The following is a 12843-nucleotide window of genomic DNA, read 5'->3' as shown; positions in this document are numbered from 1 at the left end:
TGGGTGTTCTGGAAAAGTATGGAAATGTATTTTCCATGTCTGGATAAAATGGAATATGTTTCCTGTCCTGTCCTGTCATCTGAAACCTGTTTACGTCCCACTGTCCATTTGTCCCTTCAACTGTTTGTCCAACATCCTTCTTTCCCTCTGTTCATCTTTTTCCTGACAGTCATTGATCATTTCTGTCTATCCATTTGTCATTTAATTGATCCATTATTCATCCTGCATGTTTATCAATGTATTCAGTATTTATCCACCACTCCATTTATTAATACATCCATATATTCATTTAGTTCATTATTTATTCATCCGTAATTCACACTTATCCTTGACTCATACATCCATTGTCCATCCGTCTATGCATTCACTATTCCTCTACACCTTATCCATCTGTCATCCATCCATTCTAAAGTCTTAGCAGGTTCCATATCTAAACTTTGATACCTGCAGAAATATCTGCCATAAATTTATTTTTGAACTTTAAAAATGGTCTAAAGACAGTTTTAAATGTGGACTGTGATTGTTGACGTGCAGACTCGGCTATTCCTTTGAATACCCCCTCTAATCAAATGAGACATCAGTTTTTATTCCATGTTTATTAACTTTACAGGACAGAACACACATCTTCCTTTCAAACATACAGAACATTTATACCGGTCCGTTTGGCTCACAGGCTGGAATGTAAAATCAGCAAAGCACTCGCCGCTCACCTTTTGCGATGGCAGAAATGAACAAATGACCAGACGAAACCTTTTACTACACACCTAAACAACAAAAAGGGACAAACACATAACGGTAACAGTGCAAAACGGCTCGTAGATTGATCTGAACATGTGTTTTTAACTTGTTTGATGCATTTCAGTAAAAGTGTACAGCTACAATTAAGGTCTTCAGCACCATTTGGACAAAATGCCTGATATACCGTAGATTTTGTGCAAAATCTAACCTTTTATATATACTATATACTCAATAAAACTCAGCTTATATTCCATTTTAATGGTTTTAATAAAGTTTAGGGTTCCCCATAGTTCATTACACAGATACCCTCTTCCAAAAACAAAAAAAAAACAACTAAGAAGTAACAACCTCTTTGTTATTGCACAATCCATCTACCAACAGATGCACCAATCAGATAGGGAGTAAAATCTAATTTAATGGACTTAAATGGGAGCTTTATTGTGCTGCGGAAATTAAAAACTTAGGGATTTAAGTGTTACAATGTTTGCCTATTCATCAGCGGTTCAGTGTATCGTGTACCAATCTGCTGAGAAAACTAGTTACAGCAGATGTTAATTAGTGTGTGAATTAACCACTAAAAGACTCCAGTAAGACCCCTCTGCGATTCCTCCACGTATACGGTCCCAAAAATAAACAAGTAAACAAAGTGGCCTCCGCAACGCTCCGACGCAGCAGCTGGTTTAGCAGTAAAGAAGCTGCATTCCTCCATCTCTCTTTGTGCAGCATTCTGGTCAGAGGTTTACATACACCAAACATGGGCATGAATTGGTATTAACTTCAGTCTCTCTTCTAACGCATGATATGTCTCGTCATTCTAGGGCGGAATGTTTATAAAAGGATAAATTGATGCATTAGTTTGAATTTATTATCCTTTTGTCTACACATGCATGGTCAAAACTACACAAACAGTAACAATAAGCTTGAGCCTGCGATGGGTGAAAAAATACTGAAACACCAATGCGTCATATTATTGTGGACTGAAAGGAGACCGATCAAATGTGAACCCCTTACTGCCAAACCAGCACATTAAAGCATCGATGGCAGCATCATGCTGTGGGGACTGTAAATAGTACTGATCCCAGGTAGAGTAATGCAGAAGCGTGTTGATTAGTAGTAGACTGTTTGATACTGTATGTATAGTTATGGCCTTTGTTTGGATGAGAGAAAATCCACTATATATGAATCTGATTGTTTTCTAAAATTCCTTGTGGATGTGTGTTTATCATCATTTTACCCTAAAAGCAAATAGTTTTAAAAAATCGTTAATTAATAACGTTCATGGCCGAGTTCAGTACACGCTGCAGCTTCAGGTTTAAAACGATTACTTATTTGCAGATACCAACAGCTTTTGTGGAGGATAAGCACAACCTTCATCTTATCAAATATCATTAGAGAGCACAGGTTTTTTTGTTTTTTTTTCCCTGCGGCTGCAGAGCTGATCGATAAACACTGACGCAAATCAAATCCAAGCAAGATTCCTGCCTTCAAACTGCAACGTGGAGTGTTAGAAATCCAGGAGGAAAAGTCTAACTTTTTCTGTAATGACAGGCAGTCCTTTTCCTCTCCTTTCCAAACCTTCACGTTTTGAGAGCCAGTTTACACTTTCATCTCATCGAGCAGCAAATACCGGAGTAAAATGTTTCCTAAAACAGAAGGGCTGACCTATTTGAATGTGATCTAAAACATGAGCGAAGTCCTGGTTGACCTCAAGGTTACTGAGGCACCATCCTGCATAGTTAACCCAAACAGTTTCACGACTCAAAATGCTGCCATGGCGATAAGTGAAGATTATATATAAGACCAAATTATAGCTCCTTCACACCTGACAAACACGAATGTGAGAAACCGCAGACATTTTATTCGTTACTGAGGGAAATCGCCATCCGGCTGGCTGTAATAATCAGTCCTTTTGTGTCTTACAAAACTATTTTGGGCCGGTGTCTGATCTCCTGCAGCGTACCGATATGAGATCCGGTGTATTGGGTGTAGCCAACAGGGGAGACCCGGTGCTGATGTCACCCAATAAAACTGGAGTTTAGAAAAAGGAAGGAGCACAGACTTGTGAATTAGAATCACTAATACCATGACAGAGGAGAACTAGAGGAGGGAAACAAACTGATTTTTAAAAAAATCTATCCCTTCTACTCTTGGTTTCTTCCGCGTACATAGTCTGTTCTATTCTCCTACGTCAACAGCAGAGGACGTCTAGGATTCAGACTCAGTTCTGTGAGCTGGGGGGAAAAAAAAGACAAAAAAAAATTATTTAATGCTCAGCTTTCAGGCTCCAGTAATACTGTACATAAGCATGCAGCTCTATGAGTCACAGATGAAAGTGGCTGAATACTAACATTGCTTGGGTATCCGTAGTGGCTCCGTGTCTGCGGAGATGACTTGATGCATGACCCCTCTGAACTGGTACAGTAATTTCAGACTCTTCTCCTCTCCCACGCAGGGGTCGTAAAAGCCCGGCAGCCCCGCCTGCGGGCAGAGATGGCGTTCATACGAAGAGCACGCCTGCTGATTTACAGATGCTCAGGGAGCCATTATCATCTGCTCCGGCTCACCTTAGACGCCTCGGTGAGGATGAGCTTGGAGTCTTTGACCAGGCACTGCAGCGGCACGGTGACGTCAATCACCTTGGCTTTCTCCTGCTTCTGGCTGGTGTCTGACACAAACTTTCCGTACCAGCCGTTGAGGATGATCAGGCCTGGGTGGTAATTCACAGCGTGTTTGGGGTTCGTAAAACAGCTGCAGGTGATGCTAAAACATCGGCACTGAAGCGTTTTATTGCAGAGTTTAGGACGGTGAAACAACCAGCGTTATTTGGTCTTTTTTTTTTTTTTTCCCTGAAAAACAGAGTTATGTCTGTCTCCCTTTGATGGGCCCTGAATAAAAGTGACTTTTTCTTTTTAAGTATTTATACCCTCTTAACAATATTTCAATTGATATTTTTACCAATCAGAAAACATGTAATTTGATTCCATGGTGCAATGATCCTATTTTGATATCTTGCTGCCAAATCAAATTATTAGAATCTGCGTGGTTTATGTTTCCATCAGAGATCAGGAGCTGATCTAGCCAAAAATGCTGGATTAAAAGCATAAACCGTGATACCACAGCTAGAATGTTTCCACAAATCTATTGTGATTTCTCAGCTGTAGTCTGGTGTTTTCAATTGAGTTTCAATTCAATTCAGTGTATCTTTATAGTGACAATTCACAACAAATGTCATCTGAAGGGACTTTACAAAGGCAAAAAATAAAAGTACATAGAAAGCTCACCCTGCCCTCCAAAAAAATAAAATAAAATAAAAAACACAGCTTTTCAGTATGTGCATATATATGTAATAGTACATTCCAATTTTTCCACCCAAAACGTCATTTGTTTGCTTATAAACAAACACATGGGAAGCTGAAATCATAGTTCAGATACAAACCAGTACGGATGCCAGGCGGCATATATCACACAGATGTGGTTTATACCAACATCATGACTTGCTTCACAGCAGCAGATAATAAAAGTAAGACAACCAGGATCCCGAAGCCGCAGAGCATCATAAAGTGCCGAAAGCGACAAAGATAAATGTACCTGAATTACACCAAGTCTGGACTGGCTCCAAACTAGAAAAGTTTCTGTTTGTTACTCTGCTGTACAGCGGTCCTGTGTGTGTGTGTATGTGTGTGTTCCCTTACCCATCTTGGATTCTTCTGCTTCTATGATTCTCCTCACAGACTCCTGCATCAGCAGAACCTGCAGGGGAGCCGAGGGAGCGAGGAAGAGGATGGGTAGGGCCAAGGAAAACAGTGTAGGATAGATGAGATTCGGTCATAAGTTCATAATGAGGAGAGCCTGACTTATCATCAGAGATCTTTTACACCACACAATGGAGAGGGAAAAGAAAAAAAGCATTTCTGGAAGGAGGTACTCACAGCAGTCTCAGCCTCCTGCTTCTTCTTGGCGATGTCTGTGGCGGAGCTCTTCCTCTGCAACTCCAGCTCTCTGAGAGACACACAAAGCAAACATCAACAGCCACCCGCTGGGATTCACTGTGGAGGCTTTCGCTGATGGTTGCACAAGCATTAAAGAAACCCCTCGACACACTCGTAAACAGAAATGCTAAATGTTTCACCAACACGAGGGCTTCAGGCGGACGTTTCTGATGCAAAACTCAGAAACTGAGGGAAACAAATAGCAAATCACCACAGATAACTCAGTGATTATGGTGATTTGGTGACGAAGGATCAATATCTATCAAATAAGGCTTGAACGGCGATGCAGTTAGATTACTCACTGCTCTTTCTGCGCTTTTGTGTACGGGATTATAATTAGTCTGTGGACGGCGACGTAGGCCAGGAGAGGTCCAACGGTGGCGTAGAAGACGGCGCTAGGCAACAGCTGGTCTGTCAGGTGGACTGGGAACAGGTACGTCTGACTAGCACGCGACAGCCTCATTAAAACAAATACAAGAAGGAGTATTAGCAGCAGCACAGGCGACGAGACAACACCGTCATTCAGACGGACAAGGACACACAGCAAAGTGTGAGATCATATCTCGGGGTGGCTCATACTTAATCTTGAGTGTGACTCCCTGTGGGACCCCGATGCTGACCGTGGCCGACAAAACGCTGTGACGGCTGATCTTCCTCTCCGCTCCGTACTCCACCACTGTGCCGAACCAGCCTGTCCTGCGAAAGACGTGAACAGAGACCGGTGGAGAAATTGGACCGGACAGACGCCGAAGAGTGTGCAAAGTTGGTAGAACTAAAAATGCGTGCTTTTCCAGTTTTTTTCTGAACTTGAACCGATATAAATTTTGCACAGGTACACAAACAGTGCAGTCAGAGTTCTCAACGTGTCATACAAAATTCAGTGAATAAGACATCAGATGTTTTTCATGTTCCAGGTAGCAGGAGAAGTAGTAAATATAAATGCGAGCAACAAAATAACCTCACAGCTTTAAAGTCAGATCCAGAGGACATTCAGTTTTACTGAGTCAGAAAATTTTACATCTGCTGACATAAAATTTGCTTTGAAAATAAGATCAAATTGTACTTTGCACCACATTTATTCATTATTATCATGTAGCATCCATTAGGCAAGTTGGCAAAAGACACTGTTTGTCTTTTAGCTATAGAAATCTCTTTCAGTCTCCACTTTATGAAAAGGTGACTGTGTTGAGGTCAATTGACGGAGGAACATGTTCACAAATGTTTTAGAAGAAAACCAACGAGACTCAGAGGGGAAATAAGTCGTCATTTTCTATTTACTGCTTTTTACAAGGTGGCAGACGTCACCTCGGGTTCTTCTGTTAGTCTCAAAACTGCAGCACCTAAAATCAGCCACTGCAAAAAGGCAAAGCTTAAGTATTACTTTCAAATGTAAAAAATAAAAAAATATCTCAATTGCAATCCAGATCTTTTTTTGAAATTCTTTGAAGTTTCTAATGCGTATGTCACTACGTTATTGCTGGGATAAAAAAAGAAGAGAGGGAGGAGGATTAGCAGCTAAAGATCCTGTTTGTAGCAACAATCTGCTCCACTGAGTCACACCAGAACAACTGGATTATTTTCATCTTGTGCTTTGGATGTTCTTCAGGGACACAATGAAGCAGTTTATGGGTGTAGGGAAAAAAAAGCCCAATATGTTAAAGTGACAGCACTTCCTTTTCCCCAAACATCGGCTGTTTAATGTGATAAAAACCCGATAAATGGTTCGATGATTCATAACAAGCGCTGCTCAGAGAGCCCGTCTTGCAAACAGCTCGATCAAAATTATAAAGAAGATACGATTTTTCTTTTTTTCTGTGGAAAGTCATACTTTACGGAGCCTTTCACTTTGGTCTGGTCCTCATCCTGGAACTTGTACTGGTAGCTCATCATCAGGTAGGAATGAGGCACACCCAGCTAAAAACACACACCAAACAGGAAGATCAAAGTACAGCATAAAACATTAGGGTTCTGGTAAGAAGTTTACATACACTGTTCATGGGCCTGAACGTCACAGTCGGTTTAGGCATCTAATTACGCTTCTGCAGTCTGTCTCCCAGGGTGGAATCATAACACGGAATACAACTAAAATTATAATTAATTAGTGGATTTCCTGCCACAAACGAAGTATAGTCCATACATGTCCAATAGGGTTAAGGGTTATTCTGTTCTGACATGTGTTTGGGTTCATTGTCCTGCTCAACTTTGTCCAATTTTCAACCGTCTAGTTAATCGCTTTAGCAAGAATCTTCTTCATAAGTCTGTTGGCTTTCTGTTGTTAACCAAAACAGCCCCACAGCATGATGCTGCCTCCACCGTGCCTTCCATTTTGAAGGTTTCGCCTCAAACCATCCTCCAAACACCGACACAGTTCATGTGTCATTGTGGCCAAATCTCAGTAAGGGCCTGAAGGTATTTTGAAAAGTCAGCTTTTTTGAGGCCCACATTATGTTATAAAGTTAAAAAGTAGGAGCTTCTTAAAGAGACTGAGGGGACATTTAAAGTGTCAAACTGTGAAGTCGAGTTATGTTTGATTTATGACAACTGAGGGTGACATAGTTACTTTATTGTGTTACAAAATGGCACTACGTACCTAGAAAATACATAATATCGCACCTTTAATCTATGTATTCCATAAGACATTTCACTTGTGTATGTCCATAGCTGTCAATTTTTGTCTTGCTTCAAGGTCTCTTATTTTGGATGTTTTAACCATCTGACTCAAACTGTTACTCACAGGTAAAGAAATGCCTCTTTTGCAGATTTCTCCTCAGATGGGTAACATTCTGAACAGGTAATTAAATCAGAATCTAAAACCTGGCATAGTCCTATTTGTGGATTAAGAGTCAGAAAACCAGCAAGTTTCAATGAATTGAACCAATTCTATCAAAGTGAGTAGTGATAATTAAGCCAAGAGTTTGTTGATGGCTACACAAAGAGAAAGGTTTCTCTGTAACGTGAGATATTTGTCAGCCTGTATGTATACACTGATTATGTATTAGGGATGTAATCAATGAGAACTAGTGCTTTTGATTCTTGTTTTTAATAAATTATTGAACTTATATCATCATTCCACCTTAACAAATGACAAGTAAACCAAATCGTGATGCAACTTAAACTAATGAGATAAATAATGGCAGTAATAAGTGCATGGAAGCTTCTGTAAATACAGTATTATACTTGTTTTTACCTGCAGAGCTAAAGTAAAGTGGCTACTCTTCGTGTCCCGCACCAGGCTGGTTGTCATGGCGCTATTGGGCCCCCAGCGCCACTGAAGGTAGCCCATCGTGTTCTGGTCCAGGTGGCGCGCCGTCATCAGAGAACAGCTCGGCCGCAGGCCTCGAGGCGAGAACTGCAAACCGCACTGGGCTGTGAGAAAACTGGACAGAGAAATGACATAATATTGGCTGCGAAGCGAGAATTACCGCTGCCTCTGAAATACTGCACAAAAATCCAGGCCTTACCACCGCGGTGTAACGTTACGAAACACCTTTAACCCAATGAGTGGCCCCAGTGTGTCTCCAGCACCAAACTCCACCTTTGAAGATGAACAGAAATGCAAGTAGACTCCAAGTTTTGAAAGCTCTAAAGTTTTATTATTATTAGTATTAGTTGTGTGTACCTCTCCCCAGCCTTTAGCTGATGTAACTCTGCGTACAGTCACGTTAATGTTGCCCCCTCCGCTCCCGTTGTGCGTGGAGAGTGACCCAGACAGCATTGCTGTGTCGGTGTTGGTCAGAGGAGCCTGAAGACATGACGCCGTTTCCACGTGAGAACGAAACAGTGGACAGGGAGTGCAAACAGCGTGTGCTTTGATCTACCTCTATGGACTGGGAAATATGCATCCTGTTAATTTCTATATGAGGAAAGCCTCCGCCAGGCATCTCCTCAAAGTCGTCGTCATAGCGATCGAACAGGTCCGTCGCATCCACACCGACGCTGATTGTGCCCTGGGAGGTAATAAAGCAAAAAAAAAAAAGGATTAAACAGCAACAAAGAGTAGCAGGAAAAATGTTGAAATGAGTTACGCAGGTCGATCTCTTTAATTAACATTGGCACAAAGAAAGTGTTTTTTTCCAGGAATATATTGAAAGCACTGAAGGTAAAAAGAGTCAAGAAAGGAAAAGTAGATTAAACCTTGGGATTCGTTCTTTGCTGCAGTCTTCTCTCTTCTTTTTCTCTCTGAAGCCTTTCATATTCCTCTCGGATTTCTGCAGGTGTTCTCTTCCTCTCCACCACCTACGCGGTGACACCATATTGTACAGAGAAGCGTTTGCGATGTGCACTGAAGCAACAAATGCATAACTAAGTACGTAAACAGACCTCCCAGCCTTCCACCTCCAGCCCTTTCTTCCCAAAGATGTCATAGATGGCTCTGGAGTGAGCGTCACTCAGCACTGAGGAGTAAATATTAGTTCAGGTCCATGTTTCCTTGTACTATGGTTTTTAAGATACTCTTTCTCTTTCTGCACAGATTAAATTAAACTGTTACCTTATTCAACTCAATGAAAGTATTTATTGTGAATCAATCCCCCTACCTTCGTAGGCCTGGTGAACCTGATTGAAAAGTTGCTCAGCTTGTCTTTTCAGTTCAGGGTCTCGATGTTTGTCAGGATGATACAGCATGCATAGCCGCCGATACGACGCCTTCAGCTCGTCCAATGTAGCCTGCGAGAGGAGCAAAGAAAGGCGGGATTCCTACAATCAGCACAGAACGATGTAATAAACCCCAATCGCTACGGCAATATCAATGTGTGCAGCATTGCAAACGCAAGAGATTGGCTGGATGCAATATTTGGTAAGGCTTTAGAAATGCATTAAATTCAGCTTTTGGCTAATTATCAGGTGAACGTTTTATTTTTTTGCCTACATGCCTATGTATCTACTGATTAAGATTAGAAAACAGAATATTGGGGACATTTCAATGACCTAAAAGAAAGAGAGCAGAAGAAAATATGGGTAAATCATAACGGATCTTGTCATGGAATCGAATGATACAATCACATAGCCTGATATACAGTACAGACCAAAGGTTTGGACACACCTTTCTAATTCAATGGGTTTTCTTTATTTTCATGACTGTTTATAAGGCAAGAAATCCCATTTATTAACCTGACAGGGCACACCTATGAAGTGAAAACCATTTCAGGTGACGACCTCTTGAAGCTCATCAAGAAAATGCAGAGTTTGTGCAAAGCAGTAATCACAGCAAAAGGTTGCTACTTTGAAGAAACTAGAATATAAGGGGTATTTTCAGTTGTTTTACACTTTTTTGTTTAGTGCATATTTCCACATGCGTTATTCATAGTTTTGATGCCTTCAGTGTGAATCTACAATGTCAATAGTCATGAAAATAAAGGAAACTCATTGAATTAAAAGGTGTGTCCAAACTTTTGGTCTGTACTGTACATTCAAATGTTGAGTGAAATTAATTATCACGTATTTAATCAAAACAAATCCAATCCCTTCCTTTAGAACAGGGGAATTTAAATGATCACAACATACCCTTTGGTTTCACGATTAATGTTTTATCTCACATTCTGGCACCTTCTTGCCTGCTCTTTAAAAACAAACAACAACATCAAAAAAAACATAACATTTCCTTTCATCTTCATTGGTTTGACTGCTGGGTTCACCTAAAGCTGAGGTGAATCGGTGGACGCTCGGTCCGGCCCCTCCTCACTGCTTCGCTGACAGCAGGAGATGGATGGCGCTAAATTTCTTTCCAGTATTGACTTTTCTGTCCTGGACTCGTATGAAAATGCCATTATCCCCAATTCAAGTTACAAAATGGATTCTGCTGGTGAACTTAAAAATCAGATAAAGACACTACTAAAATCCCGTTTTTGCAGTTGAGTGGGTCCTCAAAAATAAACCCTGTTATGTTTAAAATGAACTCTGACAGTAAAACCAAACAAAAAATGCATTTATAACACTTCTTAAATACTACAATGAGACTCTTGGAATTAATCTTCCATTTCTCTCTTGTATATATTGAAATATCCCTGCTTAATGTTTAACTGCTGCAAGCGAATGAGAGGATGCTTCTTTACTTTTGACTTCCCCTCGCTGGCCTCATTCATTAAGTAATTTATTTGAAAATCCTTTATTTTGTTTTGGATTTTTTTACTAGTTGTGCCCCATTCATTAAACTGCTGCACCAATTTGTACTGTTTAACACTTACAGGTCAGAAGCCCAGATGAGTTTAATTATTTTAAAGACATGGTGTTGATCAGAGGTAGTGGCACTTTCGCTTTCTGTTTTATAATTAAAAAACATACTTTCCCCTGCCTGTCAACAGAGCGTGAGTTGTTGACTGTGACTTTATCTTTATCCATTTTATTATTTATTTTTGTCGACTCTAAAGCTTGTGCGTTTGTGTACCTTTGATTATCTGGCCAGTGTTTGTCTTTTTTTGTTCAGTTCTGTTGTGGATGACTTCAGACAGGGACAGGAAAAAATGTTGAATTTAACTTGACCAAAATGTTCTGCTCATGCAGTGAAAATGGTGTTGGCAATATCATGCTGAGGAATTGCTTTCCCCCAGCAGGGGGTAAAGTGAGGGCGATAGCTCACTTTAAGGGAGATGCCTTTCAGCATAGCAATAGTTATAAATATATATACTGCTATGCTGCAGAGGCTTAGATAAAAGTTTTAGAAAGTCAAAGTCAAAGAAATCTAAATTAAATTACATGGCGAGCTTTAAAATGTGTGCTCATCATTTAATGTAACTAAACTGGAACTATCTTACAAAGAAGAATGGGTAAAATGTTCAGATGTGCAAAGCCAATACGAAAACAAACCCCTAAAAGACTGTATGCAGCATAAAATGTATACACAATCCAATGAAGTTTATGCTATTAACATGACATAATGTGAAAAAGTTAAGGGGGTACAATTGATATAGAAGGACAAGTAGTATTAAAGCAGCTTTTGCTCAAATTTATATTACTTAAGATACTAAGAATGTAATAATGCCTCAGCTTTTAGCTTAAGGGTTTTAGCTGCCTACAGTAAATAAGCATAAGCAACGTCCGTCTGCATAGTTTTAGTGAAGACTGAGATTCATGAAGAATCTGATCAGTGTCCGCAGCATCAACCCGGACTCGTCCTCTCCTCCTCCTCCTCCTCTGAGGAGGAGGTGCAGTCTGACTGAGGAGCGGTGCTTAACTGGAGGACGATGCACCGACTGTAGGCCGCTTTGGTTCAATGACAAACTATCCAACAGCCACGGCAAACAAGATAGAGTTCACAATCCAACTAAGAACAAACCATACCTCCTTCCTCACGTTGAGCAGAGAATAGTAGTCCTGGGTATTAAACTCAAAATCCTCTTCTGTAGACGCCGCCATGTTTGCGTGTCGTTCCGTTTGATCCCGCCCATCGCGTCAGTATTCTGCAAGCTCATTGGTCAGGGAGATGGGAAACCTGATGTTCTTAGATCTGTTATGGCGCCCTCTGCTGGTTGAATTTCGATTCGAGCGAAACTACATTAGCCAAACAGAAAAGAGACAGTTTAGGTATTAAAGTTGATATTTATTTATTTCGGTGTTGTCATAACTACTTAAAGCTGTATGCAATCGACAAACATGCGGAAAATCTTTATATTTTTCCAAAATCAAATAAAAAAAGGTGTTTGGAAACTCCTCATTCCCCAACACTACAAAATGTTTGCATTTATCTAAGAATAGTTTTGAGCTATTGGTGCTGCATGTAAGCACCAATAGCTGAGAGAATCACGAGGAACTACCCCATTCAGAAGCCACCAAATTTAATTAAACAGCCATACTTAAAAATCTCATGATATTACTATTAATGGGGGACAAGTAGAGAGAAAGAAACTATTGAATTGCTCATTTCCAAGGGAAAACTGGTACAAAGAGTCAAAAAGCACAATTACTTATGTACTACTTTTCCACTCAATTTTCTGACAGCTTGAATTCCCCAAGGTATAGAAAATAGCATTCTTCACAAGTCAGGCTCCAACAGCTTGAGATTCTCCACTATTCTCAAATCTGCTTTACATGGAGTCATGTCATGCAGCCTTGTTTTTTATTCCACAATACATTTTTAATTATTTTTAAAAATCTGGTCCTTCTCCATTTCCCTCATTAAATG

At 40.3% G+C, this 12843-nt stretch overlaps 1 protein-coding gene across 1 annotated transcript; it reads right to left on the bottom strand.

Moving 5' to 3' along the window:
* Positions 1-581: 581 nt before the first annotated feature.
* On the bottom strand, positions 582-12109 carry LOC114136024 (dnaJ homolog subfamily C member 11-like). The gene is made up of 16 exons (XM_028003778.1): positions 12003-12109; positions 9263-9392; positions 9048-9121; positions 8862-8963; positions 8546-8674; positions 8347-8469; positions 8189-8262; positions 7915-8104; positions 6556-6641; positions 5307-5423; positions 5030-5185; positions 4668-4737; positions 4431-4488; positions 3303-3445; positions 3087-3216; positions 582-2969 (listed from the first exon to the last, which is right to left on the bottom strand). Exons 1-16 carry the CDS (start codon positions 12075-12077, stop codon positions 2944-2946), a joined length of 1683 nt encoding a protein of 560 aa, XP_027859579.1. The 5' UTR covers positions 12078-12109; the 3' UTR covers positions 582-2943.
* Between the last annotated feature and the right edge of the window lie 734 nt (positions 12110-12843).

This window comes from Xiphophorus couchianus, chromosome 20, assembly GCF_001444195.1.
Source record: "Xiphophorus couchianus chromosome 20, X_couchianus-1.0, whole genome shotgun sequence".
Classification (NCBI taxonomy): Eukaryota; Metazoa; Chordata; class Actinopteri; order Cyprinodontiformes; family Poeciliidae; genus Xiphophorus; species Xiphophorus couchianus.
Note: the sequence above shows the minus strand (reverse complement) of the source record. Positions and strands in the feature narration are given on the sequence as shown.

Bases quoted from the DNA above. Each gene is read 5' to 3' on its own strand.
- LOC114136024 (XM_028003778.1), bottom strand. From the start codon at position 12,077: ATGGCGGCGTCTACAGAAGAGGATTTTGAGTTTAATACCCAGGACTAC. The intron at 9,122-9,262 runs GTAGGGGGATTG...TTTACTCCTCAG, and splicing joins GGTTCACCAGGCCTACGAAG to TGCTGAGTGACGCTCACTCC. The intron at 5,424-6,555 runs GTATGACTTTCC...CGTCTTTCGCAG, and splicing joins AAAGTGAAAGGCTCCGTAAA to GACAGGCTGGTTCGGCACAG.